At 38.9% G+C, this 12,044-nt stretch overlaps 1 protein-coding gene across 5 annotated transcripts in view; it reads left to right on the top strand.

Annotated features, from left to right (window-relative positions):
* marchf8 (membrane-associated ring finger (C3HC4) 8) overlaps positions 1 to 12,044 on the top strand; it is a 70,222-nt gene that overhangs the window by 33,401 nt on the left and 24,777 nt on the right. Inside the window, exon 1 of one of the 5 annotated variants that reach the window (XM_026933529.3) lies at positions 8,287 to 8,838. The exons of 3 other annotated variants lie outside the window; for them this stretch is intronic. In XM_026933529.3, the coding sequence (XP_026789330.1) occupies positions 8,809 to 8,838 (30 nt within the window). In that variant the 5' untranslated portion in view covers positions 8,287 to 8,808. Of the gene's footprint in view, positions 1 to 8,286; positions 8,839 to 12,044 lie in introns of those variants that run through there. One more of the 5 variants, XM_026933538.3, reaches the window with a different exon arrangement.

Here is a 12,044-nt window from a genome sequence, read left to right as displayed (position 1 = left end):
TCCTGCAAGGCCACATCCCTGTAGTTTCTTTTTTTTATATATATATATATTTGTGTTTTCCTCTCTCTTCTTCCACATCCAGTTCAGCTCATGAGTTGAATCAGGTGTGTTAAATGAGGCTGAATGCTAAACTGTGTAGTGCTGTGGCTCATAATGACTGAAGTGTGACTATCCTGATGTCGCCTTGTGAGACCCCACTGTCCTCACATTTTCTCCCAAATACTTTGTGTATACAGTCAGGTCCACAAATATTTGGACAGTGACACAGTTTTGGTAATTTTGCCTCTGTCGACCACAACAATGAATTTGAAATGAAGCAATTGAGATGTGATTGAAGTGTAGACTTTCAGCTTTAATTCAAGTGGTTTAACAAAAATATTGCATTAACCCTTTAGGAATTACAGCCATTATTTATTTATTTATTTATTTATTTTTTTACAGAGTCCCTCCATTTTCACAGGCTCAAAAGTAATTGGACAATTGACTGATGAGCAGTTTCACATATTGCTTCATTTCAAATCCATTGTGGTGGTGTAAAGAGGCAAAATTACAAAAATTGTGTCATTGTAGAAATATTTATGGACCCAAATGTATACTCTTGTAAGATCCTTTCATGAAGACAGCTGGGAATGACAGTTTTCCCAGACCTCTTCCTGTTCGAAGAATCAATAGTGAGGAGAATTTTCAAGGCACACAATACTATATTTTGGGTGTACAAAGGTTAAGAAAATTACAATTTTCACATTTGTATGCTTAACTGAGTGAAGAGGCTTTGCAAGTATTTGACTTCATTTTAATCATTTGAAGTGACACAAAGCATTAATGACAAACTATGCCTGAAATCTGAACTATTAAGGTGTGTCCTAACTAAAGTTAGCACTAATCCTTGGCAGATGATGATCACTTGTTTTGGACATAGAGAACTAGGCGTGCAGTATTAAATTGCTTGTGAAATAGGTTAATATTATCTATATGTTTACATGTGTACATTGTGTACATTTTAATTATTCTACAAATAAGAAACAGCTGCATACTGAAAATACTGAATCATAAAAGTAGAGATTTTTACTGACTAAAAATAAATTAGCAAACGCAGCAGGCAGATTAAATAAATTCCTCACTAAGTGATCATATGAAAAAGAAAAACAAGACAAGATGTAGGCTATATTATGAAAACATTTATTTATGAGGCATTTAGTTATTACAAAATGTAGAATTAATCATTCTAAATCAAACTGAAATGGTTTCATATTTAACCTTTGACTAAAATACAATAAAGTGAAAATACTTTAGCTATGTATTTCCTTGTTGGCTTCTTCTTCTCCTCTGCTGTCTGCTTTTCTGGGGATGGCGTATTCTGACTGTGGTCTTCTGGGTTTTTGTCGGGTTTTGTTGGTTATGGCGATTTGTTTTTCCTCCCATCCCATGAAAAGATATGGTTCTAATTATTTTTAGATATCACCCGGCTGTAGTTCGGAATCCTGCTTGTGGAGCTGACAACTGCTCGAGCTGGCATGCTGATGACTGCCATGGAGAGAGACTCTCAGAAACTCGTGTAGAACATGATTAACCTTTGGAAGAGGGCGGGTTTTAGCAGCCTTACATGTTTTACAGGTTGATCATTGTGATGATTTTTGCGTTTCTATGGATCAGCGTGGGAGCCGAGAGATGCTGCTTGGGTCTTCATTGTAAATGACTGATTGCTTGCTGAGGTAATGGCATGTGTGATGACCTGGCTTACGAAGCAATAAACGAGTTGGTGGTGTTCAGTGAAGATATGCTTCACAATCTGGTACCTCCCACACAGCTCAGTGCTGCGCCGTTCCTCCAGTGCTATTTTCACATCTGTGGTATTGCGTTAAAGTCGGAACTCAAATGTCAAGCAATGTCGCATGTAATCAAAACATTTCTCCTGTGCTGTTCTCCCACCAGTGGTCCTCAGAAATGCTCTCAATTAGAGTCTTCATCCTGCTGCGTCCCAGACCACAACCTGAGACAGATTAACAGAGCAACTGCGCAGATAGCGTTCCATCCGTCTGCATCCTCTTTCTCTTCAATTTCACTGAATCTAGTTCACGCTCTGTGTCTGGGTTATTGTTAATGTTTATTGTCTGCGCTGTTTTTCTTCCAGCAGAACTAGGCTAGATAAATGTCCTGTTTTTCACCCCCCCTTTAAACCACTGTCAATAGCATTATTAATAATAGTCATTGTATTTCTGTCCTGACGTAAGGCAGATGAGGGAGTGCAGGCACTCTCTTAAATGTCATCCTAGAAGATATTCCTGTAGCAATAATACTTAAGAAGCGACACACTCCTTGCTTTTCAGATGCTTTTGCTTTTCCACGATGGGAGAATTATTTGAGCTGTGTGTAATCATGGCTCCAAGGAATGATGTTTAAACACTTCATTTTTCACTTTAATCCTCTTCATTTCATCACAACAAGAGTAGCAAATTGCAATCTTATGCTTTCTGGCTCCGAGTTTAAATATGTAGAATGTAGAAAATGTAAGTAGTAAAATATTTACTACCCAAGGCTGTGTGTGATCGTAAACTTTTTAAAAACCAGTGAAGCTATCATGATGTTTTTGTCGTTATGTATGGGTTCACAGTGTGGACGACATCCGCTGTGAAGACACACGTTTGCTATAGGCGAGATCAGAGCAAGCCCCGCTGCACTAAATCAGGAATAAAACATGACTGGACATGCCGTTAAAGGGAAGATAATCCATCACAGGAGGGCGCTTTGCTGTATGGATTATTTTCCTTTAACAGAACATGTTTTATTCCTCTTATAACAATTACAATTTTTAATTTATTAATAAATGACACTTCATGCTTTTTAACCATTTATAGTTACATTTAATGTTGTGGAACATCCGAAAGACAAGTTATCACTTACTTTATAGCAGCTATAAACAGACTTTCCATCACCAGCCTCTTTTTTCCTCTCTCTTGAAGTTTTTGTTTTGAAATAAAACATTTATAAAAACCCACAAAGAATATGTCCAAAATACTTTCATATTTCGCTTTCATGTTCATATTTCCCCAGTGCAGAACAAAAGGTTCTCTTTTCTCTTGTCTTTCTGACATTCAGTGTCTGTGACTCTTATCAGTCTGCACATTCTTCCACTGTGAAGTCTGAGTATGATTTATGATATTACATTTACTTAAGTAACTTTTGGAATAAATTGTATTTTGTTTAAACACGTTGTTTAGTTACATGAGTTGTTTGTAAATATAAAACTGTCCTATTTGGCTGACCATTGCCTGCACATCTGGATAAGGTTATACCTTGCATGACTATATTATCACCAATCAAACACTGTCACAACAATCTCGTCAACAGCTCAGTGGAGGACGAGTCGTCCCGGGGCTTCTGTTTTTCCATACTGTGAGAAATTATGGCTATATAACACACTGACCCCAAAAAGCGTAAATGTAAGAAATCATGTTACAGGAAGTTTTTTTGTTTGTTTGTTTTTTTCCCCATATTGTCTAATGATTATCTCCCTGTTCAAGTGTCAGTAACACATTTAAATTATAAAAAGCAATTTTACAAATGGCACTGACACAAGAGACTTGACATGTATAGTCTAAATTGAGTCATATTTCTCTTTTACTCTCTTTATGTAAATGGAAGTAAATCAGTAGTCTGCACTTACACATCACCTTACATTCATCTGAGCAAGCCAAAATTAAACAGGCTACATTTTACAGGCCTCATTAAACTATGAAATTGCTATGCTAGTATTTCATACATTTTACTGCTTTGACCTTAACGTCGCTAAAATATGAAGCTGCTTCCATGAAACATTATGTATGTGATGCTAATGTCAACTGAACTCTATCAACTATGCTCGCGCTGTGTACTGGGATTCTGTTATAGAACGGTTACTATAGCAACATGGCCTTCTGTTGTTTACATGCAAGTCTGCAGTTTATTCTTTACAGTCTTCTGAATAACAGGAACAGTAAACTGTTCTCTATCTTCTCATAATGTGGCATCATCAGTAAGTTTATTAGCATCTTAATACATTCTTTTACATTTTCTACAGTATCTGTTGCGTAATAATGTTAGTCATCTTCTAGTTTGGTTTAACTTCCATTCGTGTAATTGTTAAGATGTTAACTGAATATACTTAGACTGACTTTGGTGTCCCAAAGTCTCCATATGTAGAGGAAATTAACACTTTTTAGCAAAATGTCTTCCAAAATTTTTCATACTTGGTTTATATTATATATATTTTTTCAGGTAGCCTTTAGGAATGCATTGGACAAAAGAAGAACGTATTGAAATCGTTCTCATGACTGGATCGGGAAGCTGTGATTGCGATGGACTTTAACAGGAAACATGGCAAGCACATCACACACGACACTGTTGCCAAACTTATTAACAAATTCAGAAAGACTGGAAGTGTTGTGGACAAACCGAGAAGTGGACGTCCATGAACATCCACTGACGAAAGGAACAACCGATAGCGTACATATTCCCTTAGGGAGTCTTTTGGGACACCCTGTATAATTATTATATACATATTCCTATACTGTAGGATTTTTTTTGTACAATGAAGTAAATCAGGACTGATATCTTCAGGATCAACTTTAATAGTCCGGAATAACAAACTACTTGAGTAGTGTTTTTGCTATATAGTTACTTGTAATTTTATTATGTGTTAATGGTACTTCTTTGCTTTCCTGCTGTGGGAGCCACTTTTCTGAGGCTGTTGTGGGCATTCCAGCATGCAGTGTCAGTTTCCTCACTGCTCTTTCTGAGTGCTTGATCACCAGATCCCCACCGAGAATCTGTGTTCATCCAACGACCGTTTCGGGGGCATTACCAGCACATTAAAATGCTTCATTCATTCTCCTAGTAAGATCACATGCACATGACGTTAGATGCACATGACCGGCTTACAAAGGCTACATCTTCACTCCCTATAGCAGTAATGTCTTCCACCTGCATTAAGCTTTCGCTTCCTGACTGTTAGCGACATTGTTAATGAATTAGGTGTAATGCTAAACCGATTATCCTACATGATTTATCACTATATTTACCTGTCATCTTTCATTTTTCAAACTCTCATTTTAAAAATTGTGATCATATGAGCCATATCTGCACAGCTGAAAATAGCCAAATATAATATAGATGACTGATGGGAGGTAAATTCAGGGACTGTGTCTATGAGCAGAAATATTGTATTATTTCCATTCAAATACTTTATTCAGGCAAAAATCCTGCAGCCTGGGCATTGAGACAAAACCTTTAAACTTTAGACTTTATTTATGTGCAACTTTGTGAATTAGGACACATAATAGCATTTATTCCCTCTTAATTGCAGTGATAAGCTGAATGTAGACATGCTGGTAAGGCTGACAGCCTTCATAATTTTCCTTCAAATTTTGATTATATCATGCAGCTCCTGTAAAACTAAAGAAACTAAAGAAAGTCACCCACTGGTTTTGTGTGTGTGTGTGTGTGTGTGTGCCATTTCACTCAGGCACTTTTAACTAGCTTCTTTAAGCATAGTTATGTGTTTAAACCTGGCATGAATAACATTCCATAAATGCAGATCAGTGGGAATATTAATGAGTGTGCATGCTGTGGAAATATATTTCGTAAATATACTTTACTTGCAGACAGGTACTTATGTGTCCCCCTTTGCCGCTAATGAAAAATATTAAGTAGAGTGCTGGAGGAATATGACTGTATTTGAGGCTGATGGATTTGGTATGCACCCCACCAGTTATCAATCTCCCGTCTGCTCCTGATGGAGAGAGTTCCCTAGAGGAGACAGCGCCTCTGGCTCCCATTAGTATGTATGATTTTATTTTGAATAAGAGCCAGAAAGGACTAGTACATTGCAATTTCATGCCCCTGGGGTTATCTGATGTCTTCTTTAGCAGACATCAGCCCTCTTTAGTTTTCTTACCTATAGTCCTTTCTCTCGCTCGCTCTCTCTTTCACTCTTTCTCCCATTCTCGATGGGAAAATAAGTGTATCTATTGTAGATAATCTATTGCATTAAAGGTCTGGGAAATTCCATGCAGCAGCAGCAGCAAATAAGTCCATAATATTTTGTTCTTCTTCTTCTCTCGGCTGCTCCCGTTAGGGGTCGCCACAGCAGATCATTGGTCTGCATATTTTGATTTGGCACAGTTTTTATGCCGGATGCCCTTCCTGACGCAACCCTCCCCAGTTTTATCCGGGCTTGGGACTGGCACTGGGAGTGCACTGTCTCGTGGGGGTGGCCTAACTACTAGTCCTCCAGGGACCTAAATAAGTCCATAATATATGATCCATAAAATTCTAGTTTTAACATGAAACAAAAATGGAATAGGAACAGCTGAATTAACATTTAAATTTAAGGTTTAATTTAATAATCGGATTCTCTCTCCAGTCACTTATGTTTTGTCTATGATTTAATTAAATGAGGATTGTTATTACTGTTTAATGCTCTAGCACTCACAAAACACAAATTAATCATGCTCTTTTACAAGCATAATGGCTGTGTGCATTTCCTCAAAGGTTTGCAGACACTATTTTCACACTTCGTGTTTCTGAGAACAGAAAGCAGTGGCCATTTGCCATTTAGGCTCATGCTCATGCTCATGTTGACTGACCAATGTTTATATAGGGCAGGGATGGGTGCAGGTTTTCATTCCAACCAAGCAGGAGCCACACCTGGTAGTCCACCTGGTTGAAAGTGAAGATTGATTGATTGATTTAAACAGGTGGAATCAGGTGTGGCTCCTGCTTGGTTGGAATGAAAACCTGCAGCCACACCGGTCCCTTGTGGTTAAGATTGGACTCCCCTATGAGGAAGTGTGTAATGGAGAAGTACCTTTACAGACTACAGCATTCGAAAAGTGTGTCTCTGCTACACACTTCTTTATGACTGCAGTCTATCTACACATTTTGCCTGTTATTTTGTTTCAGTGATTATTTTAGAAGTTTACAATATAGTGGAGTTCTGTTACATTGGTAACATCTTTTAAAATAGAAATGACTTAATTAAAATAGTTTATAAGTCATCATGTACATTTTATACCCACAGGCATTTATTCATACATTTGTATTCTTAAATCTAACAGCTAAAATGATGAGTTTGAATTTTTGAGTGTTTCATTACAAAAAACACATGGATCTGCCTCTAACCAGAGGAAATATTTGACTGGCCTGATAAAGTTAGCTTGTATATGAGTGTAGGAGTAACTCTCACTCTAACCTTAGCCTTACTTGGTGAACTACATAGGCAGCTAGCTATGGTTTCACAAAAAGATCTATTCACTTGCGTAGGTGTTTTGATGTAGTTAATGCATTAATGTTCATGTGCTTATTCAGATAATTTATCTTTGGTATCCGATCACTGAATTTGACTGGAACGTATACCACCGTTAGATTGATATAGCTGAGTTTAAAAGTATTAAACAAGTGTGTGTCTGTGTGTGTGTGTGTGTGTGTGTGTGTGTGTGTGAGAGAGAGAGAGACAGAGAGAGAGAGTTAGTTCAGTGGTGTGTGTTATATGAGCTACTGATGCTGAGATATGATTATATGATTGTGACTGAAATGGAAAAAAAAACTCCATTTGATATGTATCTATAGCTAAGACTTACAATCAGCTGTTGTTTTTTTATTGTCTGTATGGTTTAGTAATATGGATCAGACATAGTTTGTGACTGTATATGTCATACATGGTGTTTAATTCATAAAGCAAACAAAACCATAACCAGAAATGTAGCGAATCTTTTTTCTAACATGGCAAATGAGGCAGTGTCTTATTTAATATTGTGCTCAGTGGTGTAAACACTGTGGCAATAAGACACGCTACAAATACCATCACAGCTGCAGCCTGCCACTGCTCTGGGTGTATTTTTACAGACTGTTTTATCTCATTTGCTGTCTGAAGGCTATATTATTGTCAAAATAAATTCTAGTTGAATGGTTCGTGCTGTGAAGGGGCTGAGCTGCAGTGGAAAGTGTTGTGTGTGCTCTTTGTGAAGCAGATGAGCCCTGTGGTTCGATTAATGCAACATAAATCCAGGCTAGAGTAGAGTAGGCTTAGTTTCAGCCATGGTAATTTCTCTAACAAATTAGATTCTGCCTTATATGCTCCCTGAAGCGCTGCCTCCTCCCCCCTTCTCCTTCTAGCTATCTATATGTGTCCTTCTCTGTGTGATTGCCCTGTTTTAGCTGCTTCTCTTTAGCTCCTCTGTGTCAAAACAAGACACGGCCATCTTTTTCTGGAAGCCTTTAATGGCATTAAGGACTCTGTCAGGCGGATGAGGTGACGAAGGAAAGAGAGGGCCTTTATTTTCCCGAGCTCACCATCAAACAGTGAGCAGGGAGGCGGGCTTTAATCACAGGGGCTGAAGCTCAAAGCACATCCACAGCTCAGCCTCTTCATGAATAATTTATCAGATAATCCCTGCTGATTGGAGTCAGCTGGAGGAAGTGGTTTTATGGGTGGGTTTGAGAGCTTAGAGCAAGCCCGGACAAGTAGTGGCCGAGGGAACGTGTGTTTCTGTGAGTGTACAAGAGAAAGGTGAATGTAGGGCAGCTCGCTGCTGTAGCTGGATGTGTGCGTGTGTCTGTGTGCCATCATCTAGGGCCTGTGTTTGTCCTGCTCCTGCATCGCTGCTGTGCCACTTCTGCTTTCAGCAACACCTCATCCCCCACTGGATTTACACAGGGGACATGTAACCTTTCCAACAAGGCTTTGTTTGTGTGTGTGCTTACGAGAGAGAGAGAGAGAGAGAGAGAGAGAAGGAGAGGGAGGTAACAGCCTCCCTTACAAAGGATTCACCGATGCATTCCTGTTGGAAAATGAAGCTTCAGGTAAAAGCTATAAATATTTTTTCACATTTGTGTGATTGTGTTGTGTGTTTGTGGTTTGTTGGTCTTCCTGAAGATGAGTGTGTTGTGTGAGAACACTCATGCACAGAGGATGTAGCCTTCAGTGTTAGGAGAGTGCTTTCTCTGTCGTTGTTATGGCGAGGCCTGCTGGAAGATGATGAGGCGCTCGTGTGTCTGTGCTTTTTCTCATTCAACTTGCTGTGAGTCTTGATAAAGAATTACTGCTCTTTTGCTTGCTTGCCCGTGTGTGTCTGTATGACTCGATTGCACCTGCATTTATCCAGACGACTTCTGCAGTCCCTTTTCCTCCTTTTATTTACTTCAGTCATTTTGTGCTATGCTGGAGTGTGTGCTGTGAAGATCTTGTGAAGCATAGCTTTTTTTCTGCAGTTAGTTCACTGGGGTTGGTCTTGGTATGAGAGTAGGTTATTGTCTGTTCCCGGATTAAACTCAGATGGCACTCTGATACTCCTGTAAGGCTCTTATAGCTTGTGACACTGAGTCTGAAGTCCATAGATTTGTGATCAGCTTCAGTACACATGGCTGCTTCTGGTTTGTGTGCTGTACAGCCTCAGTCAGTCTACTTCTTCACTCTGTGCCATTAACTACCATTATGACTGATTAACAGCTTTTCAGATACGACAGAATAATACACTCCTCAGAGCGAGGCTGAGCTCGCACTAGCCATTAGCCTGCTGCTCACTTTAATTATGTGGCACAGTTCTATTAAATGTTTCCTCTGGAACAGAGATGCAGATTTTCAGTGTCAGGCAGAGCTGATTTTTATCTGGATCCTTAGCGATTAGCTAAGTTGATTTGGAGGCTTTGTGTGAAAATCCTGTTGCCGGGGAAGGGGGGAGGGGAAGACTGAGATTAGTGGTTACATGACTATATCCAGCGTGTTGAGGAGAGGCAGACTGCTTAGAGCCCAGTCAGACTTTTCTGTTAGACAGGCAACTGTTTTGTGAACACTATTGCCTCTCTGTTTGCTGTCATATATATAGATATTTTAAGTATTTACAAGATTAAATAGTCTGGTTTGGAGTCAGCTCTGTGCTTATTGATGGGTTTAACATCACAGTAATGTCATGTGTAGAGTCACCTTCCCATTTTGAATCTTTATCAGTGTATTGTAATGATTGATACGAAGATAAATACAGTACAACTCCTTCCTCTGTACTCTATAAAAGGCGATGGACTGCCTGTGAGCAAGCAGTACAAAGCTCCCTGTGTGAACACTCTAATTAGGATTCATAGGCCTAAGTCAGTGAGGAGAAGATTGAGATCAACTTGTTATAAATGGAGTAACTGCACCACTGGTTCTACACATTAGATTTTTTTTAGGGATGGAATTACTTGCGGTATCAGATTAGGATATTCACACGCATCAGTTTCCTAAGCGGCTTGGATAACACCTTATGAATTCAGGCATTACTTCAACACTCATACATTGTATCTCTGTCTTTTTTTTCTCTCTGTCTGTATTTCACACAGACACAGATGCGCACACACAGACATTAATGTCTTTTTATACAGTCAAATGGAATTCCCCACAGCTAAGACTCACAAATCTCATATTACACTGGGCTGATCCTTGGTGGCTGATTAGAGTTTTACCCAGGCACCAAGCAGGACAGAAGGAATCTGCTGCTCACCACTGCTTCCTGTTCTCACATACTTCTCTGACCAGGGGTCTGTGTGTGTGGGAGAATAAGACATACATAAAGAAACATCTCCTTCTGTTGAAATGAGGGTGATTTTCTGGTCTTCTGCTCTGGTTTTATTAGCAGGCATGCGGTTAGTTGTGTAAAAGTATCCATGCTGTTCACACCACCCTCTGCTCTACTGTCTGTGAGTTCTTGAGAATTGCTTTTGTTTTAAATCACAATAATGCTGCTGACATCACTCTTAAAGTATGAATTATCCTTGGCTTGTTATCTGGTCCTGCAAGCCTTAAAAATGGAGGAAATGTGAGATTTCAGTGTTGAACAGGAAAGAACACACAGGCATATTTCCTGAAATGTATGTACATTTCAGTACCCGTCTGTATCTTCCCACAATGACCATGGCTTCTGTTTTTGCTCAAGCTTTTCCCACAGTGCTCACTGATCACATTACCTCTGCTCACATTCGAAATCATAATATTGAAGGAAGTGTTTTTGTGTAGTTCATGATATTTGTGTAGGTGTCTGCAACAATAGTTTGTTTTAGGATTATAAAAGTATATTGTACTGTAGATGCCTCTGAAGCAGGATCTTATTAACTGTAAATGCACTGAAACAGAGGGCTTTTGAAAAAAACAAACAAACATATAGTTATATGAAGTACTAGTGTGACAGGTTGCCAAATCTAAGATTGTGTGTTTGCTTAGGCTTTTGATTAATCTGTTATAGTAATTAAATTTGACACTATTAGACTGATTATAGGAATAAATCTGCTGTTCAGTCAGATTAATTTAATTTAATTGACTGGTAGACAGGGCTGGTATGACATACATGTTCTTAGTTAGAGAAGTCAGCAGTCAGACCTTCTCTAGATATCTATGGGCTGTTTCATCACCCCAGTCTGATTTTTAAAATGCTATTAAAATGTCCAAAAGCAGTATTAATACACAGTACATTGGCGGTCAGGTGCATCTTGGTCACTGTCTCAGAATGTACCTTTAACATACTTGCCTAAGAGGAAAAAAAAAAATACCAAAACGTTTGCATGCCAAACATTGCTTGAAAAGAGGTTGATAGTTTTGGAATCATTCCAGTGTTTGGAGTGTTCGAATGATTAGACACAGTAATGGTGTTGAGAGAAACATCTCTCATTGAAAGAAAAAATGATTCTATAATCAGGATTGTAAGCTTGTAGGCACAGCTGACTTGCTGTAAACCTCCTACGCGCTAACTGCATAGCTGTGAAGCAGTTTTGAGAAGCGGGAGTGTGGATAGTTGTCAAAGACTCCTGCTGGTCGAATGTGACAGGTGCCTCATGGACACTGTGTGTGTGTGTAGTGTAGGATTTAGATGTTCTTCATAAAGCACTGAAAGGCTATAGTAGCTGTGCTTGAATGGCCCTGGGTCAAAGCTGCCAAACCAGATTAAACCTGTGTTAAATAAAAACAAAAAACACTGCTACTGCAGTCTGACATGCTTAGTAATATATTATAGACATTAATGGTTTAGTGATATTTGACTACT

The sequence above is a fragment of the Pangasianodon hypophthalmus genome, chromosome 3 (assembly GCF_027358585.1).
Source record: "Pangasianodon hypophthalmus isolate fPanHyp1 chromosome 3, fPanHyp1.pri, whole genome shotgun sequence".
Taxonomy (NCBI): domain Eukaryota; kingdom Metazoa; phylum Chordata; class Actinopteri; order Siluriformes; family Pangasiidae; genus Pangasianodon; species Pangasianodon hypophthalmus.
The sequence above is the reverse complement of the archived record's forward strand: the minus strand, read 5'-3'. Positions and strand labels throughout refer to the sequence as shown.